The 21,774-nt window shown below is 38.2% G+C and overlaps 1 protein-coding gene and 1 non-coding gene across 2 annotated transcripts; one reads left to right on the top strand and one right to left on the bottom strand.

Moving 5' to 3' along the window:
- Nucleotides 1-509: 509 nt before the first annotated feature.
- On the bottom strand, nucleotides 510-21,175 carry RAB11A (RAB11A, member RAS oncogene family). Its single transcript, XM_029952660.1, has 5 exons — nucleotides 20,994-21,175; nucleotides 13,495-13,690; nucleotides 13,068-13,261; nucleotides 12,011-12,091; nucleotides 510-4,418 (listed from the first exon to the last, which is right to left on the bottom strand). Exons 1-5 carry the CDS (start codon nucleotides 21,031-21,033, stop codon nucleotides 4,279-4,281), a joined length of 651 nt encoding a protein of 216 aa, XP_029808520.1. The 5' UTR covers nucleotides 21,034-21,175; the 3' UTR covers nucleotides 510-4,278.
- Nucleotides 21,176-21,492: 317 nt separating this feature from the next.
- Nucleotides 21,493-21,564, top strand: TRNAQ-CUG. The gene has a single exon. It is a non-coding gene; the product is annotated as a tRNA-Gln (tRNA).
- Nucleotides 21,565-21,774: the final 210 nt, after the last annotated feature.

The raw sequence follows: 21,774 nt of genomic DNA, 5'->3' as shown, positions 1-21,774 counted from the left end.
AATGCTTTGGCATAGACTAAAACAATGGTCAGCAACTTCTTAAAGGTAAGACAAGGATTTGAGAAAATGGTGTGCTGAGACTGGAAGTTGTCAAGGGAAATGGGTCTATAAGCAATATACTTACTCATTTCACTGGGATGGGAATAAGAGGCACGTTAAGTTCACGGACTCAAAGACAAAAAAGGAATCCTATTGGCTGGCTACGGATTTTCACCACTACTCTGTACTGGCAATAGAGTAATTAACAGCAAATATGACATCTGTGCTGGGACCCATCAATTCTATGCTTAATAATGTTAAATAGTTAAATTCAATTCAAATGTTAGGACTACTAAACTAATACCCAAATAATGCCATTTATGTTGTGTGTGTTTTGCCACAAAAATCTATATCCTTGGACTTAATCATTGATTTCTATTGGATAGCTAGTACTTTGGATTGCTCTACCTTCTTTATAAATTCCTTTAAGAGATAATAGTAAAAAATTAAACACAAAATGTTTTTAAAAGTTCTCTCTCTCAGACATGAATATATTTTAAAAGTATATATTAAAAGCCAACAGAACTTTTAACAGTAAAAGCCAATATAAGCAGTTCTCAATTTACAAGCGACATAGCAGCCCATCAAGTGCTCCCCACTCCCCCCTCAGCACATACGCTTACGATTGAAAACAGCAGTCATTTTGCAAATGTTCTGAAAGTTTTCATCTCACTGAATGGAGTTAACGTGGAAATAATAACATTTTAATCAAGTTATTGTAAGACCAAAAACATTTGGCAAAATCATTTTTACTTATCAAATTTGCATTCAAATGTGTAATACTTTGGCTCTACTATCTGAAGAGTTCATTCATAAAATTACTGAACTGGGGCTGGGATGAACCACAGAAATAATCTAACCTATTCCCCTCACTAACTGAAGGAGGGCAGGCTCAGAGATAAAATGACTTAAAGAGGTACGCCTAGAATCCAAGTTTTTTGTCCCTCAGTCCACTGCCCTAGTTTACCTGCCACTTTTAGCGTACTTTCTAATATGTGCCCAATATCATATATATACATGTCCTTTCAGATATTCTTTCTCTATCCTCCAATTCAAATTTCAGTGAAATTAACACTTCAATTAAAATTATTTCTCAGCCTCTGATCTCCTTTACAGAAGCTGTGATGACATTAGCATTTTATATTTCAGTGTTACCCTCAGCCTCCTACAGTTTGGGAAGATACAACCATTTAAACATTAGCATGACAACTTCAGTTTATTCAGCATATCATATAGATGAGTGGAAAAAGCGGCCTGTCAAATCCCAGAAAGAGTGTGGCATCAGCACCGACCCGAGAGGATAACAAAAATCAGCCCTCCTGGTTTTAGCACTAGCCTGTTGTTATGCTAACCCATTAAAGCGTGTCACGGGGGATGGTCCCTTCATGGTCTTTGTTCATTTTTTCCCCACATAGGTCATGCATGCCACGCACAGTCCTTATACAAAATTTAGATTTTGTTTTGAATTTTTTGCAGCCTTAAAATGTTTGTGAGACTTCAAAAAACCAATCTGTTTTCCTCCTGTGTTTAAACACACAAACACACCTCCATAAATTAAAACCTAATAGGCTAGATTAAGTTCTTAATTATCAACCCAGCCTTTGACTTATTCTGCTTCTGGTCCTGGCCAAAAACTGTCTAAAAAGTTCTTTTCTCACTAAGGTAGATGGAAGAAATCAGGACAACATTCAAACCACTGAGAGTATCTGTATTTTGAAAATACACTGAGGACAAAATAAATATGACTAGCTGTGACGGGCAATCTAAACTAACTTCACTGCAAACAAAACCTTTCAGAACTTAAAAGTCACCAGCTAACACCCCTTCTTAGAGTTAAAATTTAGGATACACAACGCAATGGCTAAAGATAACCTTACAGAGTTACAATTATTATTAAAGAAAAACCATAGCACAGAAAGCACTTGAGAACAATGACATACAAGTTTAAATCAAGATGACTAAACCGGCTTTTCAGGAGAATAGGTTTAAAAAAAAAAACATTCCAAGTTAAAAATAACTGAAAAGCACGGTCAAACAGCAAAACTCTTCTACACTATCTTGAGCCCTAAACTGTCATAAGAATTTAAAACTTAATGTTTCTTACTTGAGAGAGTTTGTCTCCTGAGATATTATTCAGAGTGAAGACACACTGTTAAGACGCAATGACATTTTGTACCACTACTTAAAGGGTTCTTAGACTTCTCCAAAGATCCAACCATGGCCAAGACAACATTAAGTCTAGAGTTGATAAAATTCAGTTATTTATTTTCAATTCACTACCTACAGTTTCTTTCTCTTAAATAATTTTGTGAAAGATTTACTACCAATTTTCAGTAAATGCCTCTTCCTGGGTCTGGTGACACTGTTATAAATGAAAATACAAAGATTACTTCCCTAATGTTTTTGGTGATACCTTGTCTAAGAAAAGCATAATTGCACTATATGTCTAAAATCAAAGCTGAAATCACACAATGATGCCTCGAATTGAGGGTTTACTCTGTAATCCAAGGACCTATGCTTTTTCTCATCAGAATCAAATATTCCATGGCTGCATCCAAAGCACTCAAAGGAAAAACGTGTTCTGACAACATAAAGAATAGTCCCCCTATAACTGTTTATTAGAACGTGAATATATTCCAAATCAATAACTAAAAAATAAAATAAAAATAAAAATAAATCAAGTTACAGAGCATGCATAAAATACAAAGTAGCAATTTACAAATAGATAATAGTATCTTCATAACCAACCAATACACTAAAATAATAAATGGCTACAGAAGAAAACCAAAAAGACTGACCACAGCAATGCCTTCCGTGTGCCCCACACGTCATGAGCACTGCAAAAGACTGATTAACTATGAAACACAGTAATCTATGCAAGCCCACACACATATATATTTTGTATTTGGGGGATATTCTACCATCCTGAATAGTATCACTTCAGTTGACGCAACTTTCAGAACACTGCAGAGTAAGTGCTTAATATTATCCACAAGAAAGTAAAACTCAGTATTAGTGTGCACATTTCTAAAAGGGAAACTAGTTGCTCCATTGACTTCAATAATGTAGTGGGGAAAAGTATTTCAGGTTGGTATAATGCCTAAATACATTCTATTTGAACTCAAGGTACTACATACTAAAAGAATACATGCCTTTAAGTGGTACCACTTGAGCAGAAATTAACCTCTCACTATATTCCTAGACATACTGAAACCAGAAATTTAACTGGACTGTATTCCATAATATATTGCAAAACTCAAAATCAGCACTGTCAAATGATTATCCATGCCTGCTGATAGATAGTGATAACTAGGTTGCATTTCATTTACTGGAAGGTTTTAAGACAAAATTAACACTTCACAATTTGATACTAACAGCATTAAACCAGTTATTGCCTGAGCAATAAAATGCCACATAATCTACTGCTGGGAAATTAGATAAGTTCAATGATTTGGGCTGCCTGATCATTGCAACAGAGGCATCTCAGATGGAATTCCACCAGTCTCTAGAGTTCCCAGCCTGCCAGGCAGCACTGTTTAACATATGGCTCCATAACCACACTGCTACTGAAACCATAGAATAGTCTTTTATGTTTATTAAGATAATTCGTGTCCAGAAAAAAAGTGTCCCCCTCTCTAATCAACTTTGATGCTTAGAAAAATTAAAAAACAAAATTTACTAAACTACTTAACCCTATTAAGGCATTTTAGAAATTGACTTCCAGAATAATGGAAATTTTTCAAGCTCTCAAAATCTTGCTATGTTTATAGGGCAATTCTTAGATTTGTGGAAATATACACTGCATTGAGAGGAGAGTGGATGAATTATAAGCTGCTCATTATATGCTGCTCTGTGGCAAAATGATAGCTTATTTCTTCTAAAGTCTTCTTAGTTTGATTTGATCAAGACCAACAGGTCTGAGCTTCAAGCGATCAAGTTCTATTATGTCCTACATTGACAGGCTTCCATGATGAAAAGTAAACAGTAATTGAGGAATCCAAACATTCAGTTTATTAAACTAAGGCTAGTGAAGCCATAGCATGAAAAAAAGCTGCAGTCATTCGGGACAAGTGGATGATTTTATAAAGCTAAAATCAAAAGACTTATTAAGACATGGAAAAACTCCTAAGTATGAAGAAGTAATAAAACACAAAGTGACCACAAGAATTACAAATATATTTAAATCTCAGACCTGGGAAATGGACTATACACAGCCTTCTAGGGGAGAAGAGAAACGCCTTATATGTTCTGACAGCACTGCACCTTTGGCTTGTTTTCAGTGGTTGGTGGAACATGAATAGGAACCACATTGTTGCTTGGAGACATGTCATTTTCACGTCTGTCTGACATTTGCTTCTGGGAAACAATGCGGTAGATCTCTGAAAAAAGAAAAAAAATCCAGCAATACTCACTGTGAATAGACTCATTAATAGCTGATATAAAAGTACATAGAGGGAGAAAACAGATTTGAAGAAAAAGACTGCAAACAAACTTGAACAAAGAATGTATACGTTTAAATTTTCAAATAGCCACTGACTAGAACCAATCCATTATTTTTACAATTTCTCTAAGGGTAAGAAGAGAAAAACTGGTTTTCCAGTTCACCAGTCACTTAAGTAGATCTTGGTTTAAGAAATTACATAGTTTATGGGCTTAGATGTAAATTAAACCATGAGAGGAAAAATAATAATAATAATAACTAAATAAATCTTAAAGCATGAGAGTATTTTCAGTCTACTCTTATCAAAAAACCCTACATACCATCACACTGTACCACAGAAAAATAAAAATAAATCTGCATATCAGACACATTAGTATTTCTCTTGGCTGTGTAGGGAAGAGCACAACTTCATAAACATGGCAAAATCCCAAAGGACTCTTGGAAAGGTACCTCCTGAACTAAAGTTAAATTGTAATTAAGTAATTATTAACAGGCAACTTGATTTTATATGACACCAAAACTGTTAAAAAAAAAAAAAAAAGAAGAGAAAACCTGTGTCTACCTCTTCCACTAAATATTAAACTCTGTATAGACACTGTGTCTACCTTATTCATTTCTATATCTCTAGCATATGGTATAAAGTAAGGGCTTAATAACTTAATAAGTAACTAGTTGGTCCAATAAATGTTATTAAATTCCTCTACACCAAGTATCTTTATTTCACTCATTTTATTTGGTCATATACTGCACTGCCTAAAAGTATGTCACTGACTAAATTATAAACTCCTCACAAACAGAGAGTGTATCTTACTTATCTTTATTCTCTCAGTTCTCCCTTAAGATAAAAATCAAAAACCTCAAAAGGTAAGAGAATTCTAAAAATGGGACAAACTAACAGGATCTGTCTCCTATTATGTACTATGAAAGACAGAGCACATTCCCATGAAGGACACCTGTGTATTCCTGCCAAAAATGTTTAAAATGAATTTATCCTGAGAAAACAATTCAATAAATCCAGACTGAGGAATACCCTACAAGTCAACTGACCAAGAGTCTTCAAAAAATGTATTGTTATAGGGGTATCTGGGTGGCTCAGTCAGTTGACCATCTGACTTTGGCTCAGGTCACGATCTCATGGTTAGTGGGTTCGAGCCCCACACCGGGCTCTGTGCTGACAGCTCAGAACCTGGAGCCTGCTTCTGATTCTGTTTCTCTCCTCTCTCTCTGCCCCTTCCCTGCTCACACTCTGTCTCTGTCTCAAAAATAAACAAACAGTAAAAAATTTTTTTCATGTATTGCTACAAAATACATTTAAAAGATGGGAATAAATGTTGTGCATCTGTAGTGTCCAATACAGTAGTCACATATTTAAATTAAATAAAATGTGGGGCACACGAGTGGTTCAGTCAGTTAAGCATCCGATTTCGGCCAGATCATGATCTCACAGTTCATGAATTCGAGCCCAGCATCTGGCCCTGAGCCAACAACAAGGAACCTGGAGCCTGCTTCAAATTCTGGGTCTCCCTCTCTCTCTGTCCTCCCCCCCACCCATTCATTCTCTCTCTCTCAAATAAATGTTTTTTAAATTGTTTTAATTAAATTAAATTTAAAATCTAATTCCTCAGTCTACCAGCTATATTTCAAGGGCTCAATAACAACCTGTGCCCAGTAGCTACTATATTTAATACACCCCAGATATGGAACATTTCCATCAGTGTGTGACCTTTGGCCAAAATGACATTTAAAATGTAAAAACCAAACCTATAAAGGACATTAGTATACTTGAAGAAACAGGAATATGAACTGCACATTTAGCTAACACCATATCTCCCATGTACAAGGCAATTTATGTTTCTTGAATATATGGTACTGTGATAATGTAGAATGCCTTGTATTTAGAAGTTAAAATGCTCCAGTATTTACTTGTAAAGTGCCACAATGTCTATGAGTTATTTTCTGAAGAATGAGCAAAAGGGGAAAAGAGTATACACACAAGTAGAAATAAGCCAAATGTGCCAAAGTGATTCACAACAAAAGGTTTAAGCATGTTCAATGTATTATAATACTAAAATATTTTTTAATTATAAAGTTATGGGGCAAAAAGAAAAGTAGAATTGTATCATTAAATTTTTTTTAACTGTTTTTACTTATTTGAGAGAGAGAGAGAGAGAGAGAGAGAGAGAGACAGGGTGAGCAGGGGAGGGTCAGAGAGAGAGGAAGACACAGATTCTGAAGCAGGCTCTAGGCTCTGAGCTGTCAGCACAGAGCCTGATGCGGGACTCGAACCCACGAACTGTGAGATCATGACCTGAGCTGAAGTCGGACACTTAACCGAGTGAGCCACCCAGGCGCTCCAGAATTCTATTTTCAAAATGCTCCAACAACATGTCAATATAGGAATGCAATATAGGAACATCTTTTGATTAGATTCTAATTTGAACAGTTAAATAAAATTGAAACAAAATTTTAATATTGTTTGGGTAATAGATGATAATAAGTCATATTATCTTTTACTAGTTTTGCTATTCTGAGTTTAAGTCCTAATCTTTTAGATATACATCATGAAATGTTTACAAATGAAATGATGTAATATCTGGGACTGGTTTCAAAATAAGGGAGGAAATAAGTGAAAGAAAGACTGGTCATGAACGGATGGTTGCTGGTGGCTACATGGGAATTCATGGTACTGTCCCGATTTTGGTATGTTAGAAACTTTCCATAACAAAAAGTTAAAGAAAAAGAAATGTGTTAAGTAAATACCTTTTCTCCAACTTAAGAATTAATTTCCTTAAAGCTGAAAAACAGCAAGCTGTAGTCAACTGAGTATGTAAACTAGCAAAAACACTGGCAGTTATAATGCACCATTTCTTACTTTTTTTGCAGGGAGGGGAAGGCACTAAAATTTGTGTTTCAGAAAGCTGACAATGGTTCAAAGTTGAAGAAACATCAAGGGAAAAACAGACTGTAATAAAGAAAGCCTACCGACTAAAATTAAAAAAAAAAAAGGATATGTAGTCTAATTTATTTAGATTCTTTTCACTGCAGAGAGATGGAACTGGAGTATGTCAAGGGTAAAGAGAAAGACACTAATTCAAACTGGTGACTAAGGAATAAAAACAATCATCAACTTACTATAAAACTATACTATTCATTCATTCATTCATTAAGTATTCTCTCCTCTTCCAAACTGGATAGCTCTTCTTTCTTAAGTGCAAATTATTAAATGGGACCCTCTACAAATTTTAACTTCTTTACAAGTCGTTTGGAAGATTAAGTCAAAGGAACCAAAACAAAACATATTTTGCAGGCTCTTACATGAACACCATAAGAGAGGCACAGGCACAGTTCTCAGAGAACAGAAAGTTAAATATTAAAGAGATCTCATTACAAAGTCAAGACATTTGAGCAGTACTGTATAACTGGTCTGCAAGTACTATTTTGTAAAAATGGATTAGTGTGCTACATTCATTCCAATCACCAAAAAGACCTCCACTAAAGAAATGCCAGAGGAATAAACAGGAAAATGTTGATCCAAAAAAAAAAAAAGGTAAAAGAAAAAATTTCTTTAAGTAGAATGGGCACTAAGACGCTACTCAAGTAATTTATTTAACATCTCCTATGGCTGGGTGTGTCACTTAAAAAAAAAAACCTTGATAAGAAAATAGGAAGCAGATACCTTCTACCTGGTATCTGATTAGAGGTTATTTAAGTGGGGAAAGAGAAACAGGACTAATAACTTGCTAAACCAGATGCAAATATTTTCCTCTCTCAAGGGCATGTTCTCCTTTAGAATCAAATGTATGTGATATACCAATTCCTGTGCAGTACCTTTTCAAAATGTCCAAAGGACAGGCAAAGTTAAAGTGTTGTTCTTGTATTAGAATCTCTTACAGATCTAAACAGAGAACTAAAATATTAATATAACACAGTTTTAAATATAACCAGGTAAAGTTAGTTTCAAAGACACATGCTTGAGGCGCCAGGGTGGCTCAGTCTGTTGAGTGTCTGATTTCAGCTCAGGTCATGATCTTACGGCTCATGAGTTCAAGCCCTGTGTCAGGCTCTGTGCTACCAGCTCAGGGCCTGGAGTCTGCTTCTGATGCTGTGTCTCCCTCTCTCTCTGTCCCTCCTCTGCTCACACTCTGTCTCTCACTCTCAAAAATAAACAAATTTTTTTAAACAAAGAAGACATGCTTATTTCTACTCTAATGAAAGTATTAAGCAAGTTTCAAAGTAAACTCTACATAAGTTAAAGGCGACTTTTCCAAATTAGAGAACAAAAAGAGCTAAAATTCTTTGGGCTCTTTAAAAATTGTGAAAATAACAGAAGCCTGAGTTACTCCACTATAGCCTCCAACAGCATTTGTTAGGTCTCCTTCAAACCAACCGCTAACCATTAAGTTTCTTGAACATCAAACAAGTGCTGATTTGATATAATGACATATTTAAAAGGTTGCCACATGCCAAGAACAAAGATACTATACCTAATTAAATGATTCTCACTACTTTAACCACCTTTAACTAAAAAGATAATTAAGACTTACTAATTACGTGGAGAAACCTGGCAGTTTATCACTTTAACCAAGAGATCAGAGTTAACATTACCAGTAGTAAATGTAATGAACCAATATCGTGACCTTCTGATGGATGTGCTAAGAACACTTCGGTGGTGTTCTGCTGACAGTGCATAATCTGAATTTAATTATGAGAGAACATGAGACAAACCCAAAATGAGGGACACTACAAAATAAATGACCAGTACCCTTCAAAAAAAAAGTCAATAAACAAAAGGAAGACTAAGGATCTTTTCCTGATTAGAGGAGATGAAAAGAGCTAGAACAGCTGAATGCAATGAATGTGATCCCAGAATTTCTTGTGCTAATTAAGGACATAATTGGAACAACTGGAAAAATCTGCATAAGGTCTGCAGTTAAACATCGATGTAGGCTACTACCTAACTCTCTGATTTTTGATAACTGCACTATGGGTTATGAGAACATTCTTGTTTTTAAGAAATATACACTGATACAAGGGGAGAAGACGCACATAGCAAGAGAAAGAAAAAAGAATAAAGCAGGTATGTTAAAATATCAACATTGGGGGCAAATGGGTGAAGGATATTTGTAAATTCTTGGCACTATTATTGCAACTCTTAAGTCTGAAATTATCATATTTGAAGTTGAAGGAAAAAATAACGGAGTATGGAAAATATATATTAAAAACATCCCTTAATGAACTTGAGGATGAAAGAAACCAAAACTGCACTGAAATGCAAAGGCTGGGCAATGTATCAGGCTCACTCAAGTACTAGCTAACCATCTCTAAAATATACTAGAAGTAAAACTGTAATGGAGTTACTGTCAAATTAATGGATGTCAAAAATGCCATGAGTCTACTCTAAACAAGCAACACAATTAACTTTGGAGTATTAACACAGATAAAATTTCCAACATATAATTAATTTTCCACCTTAAAAATGAAAATAAGGGGGCGCCTGGGTGGCTCAGTTGGTTAAGCCTCTGACTGGCTCAGGTCATGATCTCACGGTTTGTGGGTTCGAGCCGCATGTCAGGCTCTGCGTCAGGCTCTGTGCTGACAGCTAGCTCAGAGCCTGGAGCCTGTCTTCAGATCCTGTGACTCCTTCTCTCTCTGACCCTCCCCCTGCTCACGCTGTCTCTCTCTCAAAAATAAGTAAAAACATTTAAAAAAATTTTTTAATGAAAATAACCTTTTTTCTTCCAGCAACATCAAAATACAATGTAAATGCTCCCTTCATGCTGTTAACATTCAAGGCAGAATTAAACCTAAGGAGATTACTGTGGTCTTTCCTGATTTTTTTCCTTCCTGTTTTTTCTTATTAATACTCCTACTGGTATAAAGAAAAGTTTAGAACAAACATCCTAACACATACAAAACAACAGAGATGTCTGCTGCCATATGCAGTGACCTCTGATCCCACAGATTAATAGTGAAAATTTATGGAGGAAGATGACAAATTTGTGAATATAGAGAAAAAATGGTAGCAAGTGAAAGTAAAATCATGTTTGCTTTCAAGCAACATTACTTAAGCAGTAACAAATGTTAAAGTGAACTTAAAAAAAAAAAATAGCCATAGCCAAATGTTCTTCATCTTTATGGACAAAACAGTTAAAATTTAAGTATATATCATACTTAACTGATTACTTAGTTCATGTTTGAGTGGATAATTAAAGTGAATGTTGCAAAATGACACATAAAACAATGAACTGCAGATGGTCTCACCTACACTTAGTATCAAAATAGGCTAGAAACTGAGATCAGAATGGGCTAGAATGCAGGGATCTGATGGGACATAAAAAATATCTCGACAAGGACTTAAAAAAGTGAAGTTTTCAGATGCCTTAAGAGACTCACAGACCCTGAAAATGATTTAACTCACTCATTATTTATGACATTGAATCTGAGGACCACGGTGTCCTGTGACTAGTTGAGTGACTAGTTACACAGGGGCCGGGAACAAAGTGATAAAAAGTAAAAACCTACAATTCCTGGGTCTAAACTTAGTACTCTACATATTGATTTAATTGAATCCACACAGGCTGTTGTAAAGAAAAGAAGTGGGATTTGCAGACACACTGCATATTTAATCAATATTTCCTTGACGTCTTCTAACAGTCTGTAATGAAACTAAACAGAGGATTCTAAAGGAAAGCTACTGTGTTCCAAAGACTATTTATCCAGCCTTAGCACCAGTTCTGTTAGTTATTATTTTTCTGATAACAGAAAAGAACTCTAATAAAATAGGTGTGTGGATTACCAAGATCTAGTTTATTTTTAAATAAAGTTTCTTTTCATGCTTCAACTGCTATTTAGCTACTAATTCATCAAACGTCCATCCTGTAGCAGGGATAGCTAAGTATTTACATGTGTCAAGTCATGTACTCGTTTCTGGAGTCAAAAGTAGGTGTCTCAAGTGACAGCCAATTCTTTTCTGTGGGTTGTCGAGATAAATGCCTTTAAGTCACAACATACCATCCAAGTCAAATCATATCACAAATTATTTATAAATATAAGCCCTCTCTCAAAAAATAAATAAATAAATAAAATAAAATCTCAAGCAGACCCCTCACGGTCAGCACAGAGCCTGACTCAGAGCGCAAACCCATGAACCAAAAGATCATGACCTGAGCCAAAATCAGTACAACGCTTAATTGACTGAGCCACCCGGGTGCCCCTCCACAGCCAGGATTTCATATTTATCTTATGAAAGTACCTTTAAGCATTGCTTTGTGCTTGTGACCACAAAGTATAGAATACCTGGACTGAAGTAATACAAGTGAACAAATTATTTTCAAAGTACTCTTCCCAGTATAAACCCAATAAATTAGGGTTAAAGTTCAGCAAGAGTTGTTAACTGATTTTGGGCTCTAAACAGTTCTTGCTATAGCAGCTCTTAAATGACAGTCTTAGGGTGATATATAGTTTTCTAATTTGTTTACATTCATAAAACTTCCAATTCCCACTAGTATACTGTAAAAGTTCAAGTCTTACCTGTCAGAATTGTCTGAAAAGCAGCTTCTACATTTGTAGAGTCTAGAGCGGAAGTCTCAATGAATGACAAACCATTCTTTTCTGGTGGGTGGGGCAGAGAGGTGGGAGAGAGAAAAACTTCAGTCTTGTCAAATTTTATACAAGAGATGTAATACATTCAAGTTTCAAAAGGAAAATAACAAAACTTTGTAAAACCCAAGACACCACCCCCCCCTCCCACTCCTTGAGCAATAAGAACCATTCTACTTTACTCCAGCAGATTAAAGTAAGTAACAGTGAGAAATTTTCACAGGCTCCTTAATCAAAATAAATACGAGTTACATCTATCTACTACCAATGAATGGCATTGAATAACACTACTCAAAAGGTAGCAAACTTATCAAATAATTTCCATCCCTTACTGTCCTTTCCCCATCAACCACATAATTATGATATGAACACAGATAAGTATGTGTTATTCACTCAGAATTCTGTAACAGTGTTATTTGAAATAAAGCTTTTTGCCTGGAAAACTGAAAAACTATTATAGAAACCTTTATTCACAGCATAATCACTGGTAGACAGTCACAACCTTCACTAGCCAAGAATGAATAATGCTGCCTTCCAATGGGCTGTCCCTACTGGAACAGAAGAAGAAAAAGGCAGATCCTCTCCTAAAGTCAAAAGAGTTGTAACTCCTTAACAGTCGCATTCCCTGCTGGTCTTTGACACTCCTTAGGCCACTACTTTTTACACCCACATAGAACTGCTTTGGTAAAACACAGACATAATAGAAAAAGAGACAAGAAGCAAAAAATAAACTGATAGATATCATACATTCCTTCCAGGATAAGGAAAAAGAATCGGATTTCTATTTAACTTTTGGCAGCAAAACTCAAAATACAATGTTTTAATGACTCAACGTAAAGCAAAAGAGCCATATTGTTGGGCATGGATGTTTACTTCCCTGAAACTATTGTAAGCAATTATTTCCTCACTGGAAAAGTTTCAAAACTGCAAGACATAACAGTAAGAAATACAGAATCACTAATAATATCATGAAATCCATATCACTAACCTGCAAACGCTCTTGCTTCATCTGTAGGTACTGCCCTGAGATGACGCAAATCACTCTTATTGCCCACAAGCATGATAACAATGTTACTATCAGCGTGATCTCTCAGTTCTTTCAGCCATCGTTCTACATTTTCGTATGTGAGATGTTTAGCAATGTCATAAACCAGTAAGGCACCTACAGCTCCACGATAATATCTGAAAATGAAAACGAGAACACGTATTTAACTATTATTTAACAATCACAAGATGGAAGGGAACAGCAGGAAGAACTAAATTTGTGGATTATATATTTTTAAAAGCACACTTATAGATTTCAAAATCCTAATACAAGAATTCTTAAGAGGAAAAATAAAAGTACCTTTTCCAATACCAAAAGTCAGCTAGCTAACTCAGTCTACTTCTCAGAAGGTAAAAACTGTGAGACTTACGCTGATGTTATAGCTCGGTATCGCTCCTGCCCTGCTGTGTCCCATATCTGTGCCTTTATTGTTTTCCCATCAACCTGGATGCTTCTTGTTGCAAACTCTACTCCAATGGTGCTCTTGCTTTCGAGATTAAACTCATTTCGAGTAAATCGAGACAAGAGATTACTCTTTCCAACACCAGAATCTCCAATAAGGACAACTGAATAAAAAGACAAATAACTCAATGTCAGATAAATGAGGCAGACATATTCAAAATAACACCATGCTTTAAAGCAAAAAAGAGCATCTGATTTGTTTTAAAGGGATGGGGGTGGGGGAGAGGGGAATAGCCCATATCCTTAACCTGTTACCAAATAATAAAAACAACTCATTCTTTTTAACCTGTTTCTACCTACATAATAACTTGCACGCATCATCTGCTTAGCACAGATATAGTACCCTGTCTGACACATAAAATTTTAATCATAGGTCTATTAGGCATTGATTAATTATTGTCAATGCTATACCAACCTTACTATTATAGAAGGTAGTAACTTGAAAGATAAATCCTAGGGGCGCCCGGGTGGCTCAGTCAGTTGGGCATCTGACTTTGGCTCAGGTCACGATCTCACGGCTCATGGGTTCAAGCCCCGTGTCGGGCTCTGTGCTGACAGCCAGCTCAGAGCCTGTCTTCCAATTCTGTGTCTCTGATGACCCTCCCCTGCTCACACTGTCACTGTCTCTGTCTCTGTCTCTCTCTCTCAAAAATAAAAAAAAAAAAACATTAAAAATTTAAAAAATAAAGAAAGATAAGTCCTACACCAAACAATTTGTCATATCATACAGGAAAGCAACAAAGGATGTCAGTGAGTAGAAAGGAGGGAAAGAATGAAAATGTTCTACTTTCACTAAAGACTAGGTGTGACCTCAGGACTCACACCCCAGCAAAATGAAATACCTTTACCATATGAGGCATCAGGTTTATAAACAGTGCTACCCAGATCACAGAAACTACAAAGAACTTTTCATAGTTGCATTTATCAGATAGGCCAGAAGCTAGACACACCCCAATTAAGTTTAACAGGGTCCCTAGGAACTAAGAATTCTTGACTTACTCTGAGTAAAAGCCATAGCAATGAGGGCACATACATTCTTTTATGACTTAAAAATTCTTTAAAAACAAGTTTGGTTTAGATGAATTTATTTCCTATGATCACTATAGGAGGCAGTTTATTTACTAACTAAATACATGGAGTTGTTTTTTCACCCAAGGCAATGTTATACTTAATTTCATAAACAGGGTGAGCCTGGGTGGCTCAGTCAGTTAAGCATCTGACTCTTGCTTAGGTCATGATCTCATGGTTCATGAGTTCGAGCCCTGCACCTAGCTCTGTGATGACAGTGCGAAGCCTGCTTGAGATTCTGTCTCCCTCTCCGTCCCTCCCCTACTCCTGCTTTCACACAATAAACAAACTTACCAAAAAAATTTCATAAACAATGGGAAAAGAGGCAGTTACCTTGTTTTAAAGCACTTAAGAACAAAATGCATTCACAGGTTTACAGAACATGAGCTAAAAAATTTTTACAAAGGAAAAAATTGTTATCAGCATTTCAAAAAATAAACTTATTTCTACTGTTGACTACTAATGCTTCTTACTAGCTAACTGAATTAGTCCCTAGGACTAGAAAATCAAACATGAAAGAATAACACCAAGGAATAAGACCAAAGCTTCCTAAAGAAACTGGGATTGGGGGGCAAGGGGGTAGAGAGGGAGGTAAAAACTGTGAGAACTCACTACACCCTGGTCAGAGGGCAAAGAGAGTCTATTATGCATTCCTTCCTTGCCACAAGAGTGGATATAAGCTGGCCTCTGGACAGTCCTGGATGGAGTACATTATCAAATGCATATCTTTCTGACTTCCTCTATTAGCTGATTCAGCAAGAATCATCCAGGTGGCAGTTAACTCCATGCAGAGCAATCAGTAATTTCTAGCTATGTAGTCAATTAGAGAGGTCAAAGCTATTGTGCCAAACACAGATATTATAACAAATGCTCTAATTTGGATACCAAGGAAGATGTTAAGGTCATGAACATAACATATAAAAACGATGCACTTGCAGTTTTATAGGATGGCTAGTTATGTTAGTTTCCAAGGTGTACCATTCTGGAAGTGAGGTCAAATCCCAGTTTCAGTGATGCACTCTTCCTATTAATAGGATACACGCACTTGTTGCCTCTTAGGGCAAGAGGCCTGATGTTCTGCTGAGGAAACTCTTTGAATCATTTCTGGCCCCACACTAGCATAGAGGTGTAAAAGCCTCACTTGAGGTGGGAAAGATGGGAAAAAACCAAAAAGTTAAAACATTTCTACTTTTATAGACACTCAGATATCAATCAGTAATTCGGGAGCCAGTCAGTTTAAAACCAAAAAGCAAGACATCCAGAATGACAAAGCCTTTGGAAAATTAAATAAATAGCTCACTCAAAGGACACCTTCTCCCTCCCACAAAAACTCTAGCACTTCCAAATTTTGATTTCTTCCCTTTTGACGTCCATGTTAACTAATGATTACACTCATTATCTCCCCACCTCAGCATAAAGACAGTGAAGGCTTCCTCCCCAATGTAACCAATTAATTTTAACATTATAAAAAAATTGCACCCTTATGTGAAAATAATTCAAGACTCATGAAGAACGTTTTATACAGTTTAAAAGAATTACCTCCGCTAGACATGGACAAGGTTGCCAGAATTCAAAGACTAACAACTTGTTAAAGGATTATATCTTGAGTGACACCAGAAGAGAGTGGTTCTGTAACAGTGCTACCAAGAAGTGCTGCGAAATGACATAATAAGAAAAGCTGGTTCTATTCAGTTACAAAATGAGAAATCAAACCAAGAAGGGTTACATATAAGGTCGCTAAAAAATAAACAAACCAGAATGGATTAAATTACCTAAACAACATAAGAGAATTTACTGGCAATGACTGAAAAAATAAACTAAAAATAAATTAATTAATTAATTCAGGGACTCAATTCCTAATCAAAATAGCTTCTCTCATTAGGATGACATTTAATCACTTTTTAAAAATGTGAATTATATGATTACATCCTATAGTTCAAGAAGGGGCTTTGCAGTGAGTTTCCTGTTTTCCTTAACTAGTACCTTAGATTAAAAGTGTGTGTGTGTGTGTGTGTGTGTGTGTGTGAGATAATATAAACACAAACAACAGCATCTATATATTAAAGACCTATAACATTTCTGAAATAACCTAGTGATATTTATACCACTTGGTTAACCTCACCTGCTGAATTTTAAGTATCACTATAATACCTAATATTAAATTTGGTTCATTATATCAAAATTTGGGCCAAATGCCATAAAAGCAGAATATATAAATTAATTATCCATTAATAAAAAGTTCCACCTCTTCAACCATTTAGTTTTATACACTCTCTTGCAAACTAATGTACCAGTCTAAAATTTCATTGAACAAATCAATCACAGTGCATCAGACCTAAAAGTTATCATCTAAAATGATTAACTGATAATTTTCATTAATAAACTTGGAGACTTTTCTACTCTTTCAACTAGATTCATAGTCCTACTTCACCAAAAGAGTCTTGCAAATAAACACATTCAATAAGTCAATAAGGCTTTAGTCTAGACAAGTTTTTCCAGATTCAGCACACTCGGAGTTGCTCAACCGAAAGTTGTGAAAGAAAAGCTACCAAGATGCAAGACAGCAAAGTTCCTATGATCGTTTCCACTGACAATCAGCTGATAGTTAATTACTACTGACCTTCAACTAGACTGAAAATAAAATGAAGTAGACTATGTATCTAAATATTTTTTTTAAATGTGACTTTGAGTTGGTGTCTTCAACACCAATCATAGGAAGTAACCATGATTGACGCTCACTTCACTTATGTGTCCCACAGGGCCATAACCACATTGTATATAAATACCTGTAGAATTAAATAAAGCTTTTAAAATAAAATGTCTAAGTTTTAAAATAAAATGTGTCTCCCTCTCTGCCCTACATCAAAAGTCTCACTGTTGAGCTTAACTTATGTTCAAGAACAAATACATAATGTAGAGTAACTGCCCTGCTCTCCCCAGTTTACATTCCCATTTGTACCACTCCATCCCGTACTAATCAAATGTCCTTTCATTTTCAATTGGTCAGAATTAAGAAGTGACTTCCATTTCCCTTAAATATTAACTGTGCTTCATAAGCAATCTTCCAAGTGGAGACCTGTAGTTCATCTTGGTGAATAAATCTCTAGAACGACACCATTTTAAAATAAAATTATTGTTGCTTTGCTTTAAAATATAATTGTATAAATAAGAAATTGGCTAAATAATCAGCATTAAAGTTTTAAAAAAAGTGACTCATATCCTGTAAGAGCTTAAAAAAAAAGTGGAAATTCTTCTCAGCAAAATTTTTTAAACACCCTATCTTAAACAGCACAATGTACAAGTGTACAACAAAATGAAAACATAACTCATAGAATCATACAATACTTTAAAAGTTCCTACTTTTTTTTTTTTTTTAAAGAGCAAGCAGGGAAGAGAGACAGAGGGAGAGAATCTTAAGCAGGCTCCTTACTGAGCGTGGAGACTTGAAGTGGGCCTAATCCCACAATCCTGGGATCATGACCTGAGCCAAAATCAAGCTGGAGACTCAACTCACCAAGCCTGCCACCTAGGCACCTCAAATTCCTACTTTTAAGTTTCTTTAGTAATATTTAAATGCTCTTATAAAGAGTTAAGGTTCAAAAAGCTGCCAAGAACCAGAGTAACTTTCTTCACATTGTTATCACTGGGTGAAATCACTTGGTGATCACAGCCAGTCTCATTTAATTCTGGTAAGAGTTTGAGAGGTAGGTATTATTTCCTTTTTATAGAGGAGGGAATTGACATTCAAAGGTCACAAAGCAAATTTAAGGGGTGCCTGGGTGGCTCAGTTGGTTAAACGTCCGACTTCAGCTCAGGTCATGATCTCACAGTTGGTGGGTTCGAGCCCCTCGTCAGGTGCTGTGCTGACAGCTCAGGGCCTGGAGCCTGTCTTCGGATTCTGTGTCTCCCTCTCTCTCTGCCCCTCCCCTGCTCATGTTGTCTGTCTCTCTCTCAAAAATAAATAAAATATGGGGGGAGGGAAGCAAATTTAAGACCTCAGTCAGAATTTGAATCCAGGCCTGTGTGATTCCAAAGCCCTGTACTCTCTCAATCACTGTTAACAGAATGGTCTTAATCTCAAAATTAAGTTAAAATCTCTTAAACCAATCCAGGATAATTAATATTCTTAGTGGGGAAAAAAAAAAGGCTTTTATAAACAACACTCAAGCTCCAAACCTAACAGGAGAAATTAGTCTATCTTGTTCTAAATTAATCATTTTAAAGGTACCTAGGGGCACCTGGGTGGCTCAGTCGGTTAAGTGTCCGGCTTCAGGTCAGGTCATGATCTCACGGTTCCTGGGTTCGAGCCCCGCGTCAGGCTCTGTGCTGACAGCTAGCTCAGAGCCTGGAGCCTGTGTTCAGATTCTGTGTCTCCCTCTCTCTCTCTGACCCTCCGCTGCTCGCACTGTCTCTCTGTCTCTCAAAAATATAAATAAAAGACATAAAAAAAATTTTTTAATAAAAAAATTAAGGTACCTAGCTGCCTACAATCTTGTACCTTATTTTAAGAATTAACCTTACAATGACTCAACACTAGTCTCTAGGGTCTCACCTAAGTAATTCCAGATGCCTTCAGCTAAACAGTATGCTAACGTTTCCTTTTTGTATTTATAAAATGCATCAAGTACTCCCTTCTCCATTAAAGACTTTTCCACCATGGGGCAGTGAGGGTTAACACTGAACACTGTCATCCTATAAAACAGAATATTCTGGCCCAGGAGTTAAGCAGTGAGAAGATTTGCAAAGTACTGGTAAAGCAAAGAAAGGTTTCCGGTCTCCCTTTAGTCAATCATTCTTAGTACCCAATGGCAAGGTCAGAAACAATCACCATGCTTAACACTCTTTTTAAACTCCACCCTCCACTGTAAAGCTTTAATAGCAATGGCTTCTTCCTCCCTGGTACTGATCTTTGTTCAGCATACTACTTGATGGCTGCCCTAATTCAGAGGCAGAGAAAGAGCATCTGAGTGGGAGCGTATTCAGTGAACAAAAATGAAGCATTTACCGAACTGCTTCTCAATGAAAACCGTACCCTTTATTTTGGTTGATTAAAAAAAAAAAACTATTGGGATTCTTTCTGGCCTAACCAAGAAGCAGTTCTTTCCATCCATTCCCACCCTCCAGTATGGTCCGTCCAAGGGCACTCACTACATGTCTCCCTATCTTGTAATACATAATTTCACCAAAGAGCACACAACTTCCCCCCAGTCCCCACCTTTTGGGTAAAGTATGTGGCCAACTAGGACTCTTCCCTTCCTGTTCTAAAAACACCAAAAGGCTGGATCCTCCCAGTGTTACAGCAGGAAGCAACCAGTCCATAGTGATAAAGCAGGCTAGTATTTGTGCAGCGCACAACCTTTCCTGCTCAGGAACTGGGCCTTCAGGTCTGGCAAGGATAACAGCCACCACCCATCCGCAACCCCTTCTCGCGAGCAGTCTAGAGTTATCCCGGGCTGGCTGCCGCTGGGTGGGGGGGGGGGGGGGGTAGGAGGAAAAAAGCCTAGATGGGAAGTCACAACAGTCTGCCGGTCACTGCGACAAGTGCGCGCGTGGGTGATGGACAATCCCTCTTGCCCTACCCCCAACCCTCGGGGTCGCACAGGAGACGTGGGAGAGCTCTCGATTATTTGGGGAGGAAAGGCAGAGAAAAGGGCTACCAATCCCGGGGGCAGTGCAGAAGGTTACCGACCACGAGACCTGTGGGGCGGGTGGGGACGGGGACCCCTGGCCCGTTCAGATTTTAACGAGGGCCTGGCCCGGGGATGGAAAAAGACTGCTCCGAGAGGCGTCTGTCCGAGGGGAGGGGCTGCAAGAAGACGCAGAGGAGAGGCTCGCTCGAGGGGAAAGGGGGGGCAGATTAGAACAAGACCAGTGGTGGGAGTCTGCGCCGAGAGAAAGGTGAGCGAGGGGAAGCGCAGGTCAGAGAGGATCGGGAACAGAGCGAGCCGAGAAGGCTGTAGACTGAGGGGGAGGGGGAGGGGCGCCAACCCCGAAAAGATAGATGGTGGGAGGGGCGGTCCCTTCAAGGGTCCACCGAACCCGGGAGAGGAAGACGATTTGGGAGACGGCTGCCCGCCACGAGAAGGACACAGGGTGAGGGGCGCTGAGGGAGGACAGCGAAGGCCTAAGGGGAGGTCGCCAAGAGCGCGGCGTGTGGGAGGGCTCCCTGTCTGAGGGAAGAAGGACTGAGTTGGGAGACCGCAGGTCAAATCGCAGAGAGGAAGGGCTGAGGAAGGCCGATTTCAGTACAGGGGCAGCCCGCACGCGGGTCTCCCGGGAGTGTCTCGGGCCCCCGAAAGGGGGACTCGGTGAAGAGAGTCGGAGAGCCCATGGCCTCACCTTTGAAGAGATAGTCGTACTCGTCGTCGCGGGTGCCCATTGCGCGGCCGAGGAGCGAAGGGGCGGGAGCAGCAGTGGTATCGGTGGGACCAGGGGGCGTCGCTGCAGGGGTAACCCGAGAGCCGAGCTTCAGCTGCCGGACCCGGTAAAGAACCCCTCCCTGCCGCTACGCCACTTCCGGCAGGCCCCAGCCCCTAAGGGGAAGTACTTCCGGGAGGCGGCGCTCCGCCCTTATGCCCAGGAAGGGCGGTGCGCGGGAGCTTCGCGTCCGTCTTCAAATGCTGCCCCTTCCAAGAGGCTTAGAGAGAAAACTGAGCTCTAGACCCCAGCAACTCGCGGCCGCTTGCCACCCTTTTAACGGCCTCTCCCTCATTCGTCTCGCCGCCACAAGGGGAAGCGGGGTGCTGGGAAGAGCCTCAGCGCTGCTTGTGGGTGGTAGTTTTGTAGATGGGGGCGGGGTTCTGTAAGAATTAGCCGAAGGCGGCTCTTCTCCTGTGGTGGTTCCATGGTGTAATGGTTAGCACTCTGGACTCTGAATCCAGCGATCCGAGTTCAAATCTCGGTGGAACCTGTACGGCCTCACTTTTCTGACCAGACGAGATTTTATTTCATTTACTTATTCACCAAGTGATTGTTGTACAATTACGGTATAGATGGCCATGGACTACTGAACTAAATAGGGAAAGAATTGTCAAAACCTAATATGCCTTCGGAGACCATACAAATTTCCTCCCTTCGATTCTGTAGTCACTTTCACCTGTGTGTCTCCTAAGGAACCTCC

Source organism: Suricata suricatta, chromosome 9 (genome assembly GCF_006229205.1).
Source record: "Suricata suricatta isolate VVHF042 chromosome 9, meerkat_22Aug2017_6uvM2_HiC, whole genome shotgun sequence".
In the NCBI taxonomy this organism is placed as follows: domain Eukaryota; kingdom Metazoa; phylum Chordata; class Mammalia; order Carnivora; family Herpestidae; genus Suricata; species Suricata suricatta.
This window is presented reverse-complemented; position numbering and strand designations above follow the sequence as displayed.

Excerpts from the sequence above, each read along its gene's own strand:
- RAB11A (XM_029952660.1), bottom strand. The coding sequence starts at position 21,033 with ATGGGCACCCGCGACGACGAGTACGACTATCTCTTCAAAG. Across the intron at positions 13,691-20,993 it reads GTACGACTATCTCTTCAAAG|TTGTCCTTATTGGAGATTCT; the intron begins GTGAGGCCATGG and ends CTTTTTATTCAG. Across the intron at positions 12,092-13,067 it reads TGAAGCAAGAGCGTTTGCAG|AAAAGAATGGTTTGTCATTC; the intron begins GTTAGTGATATG and ends CCCACCCACCAG.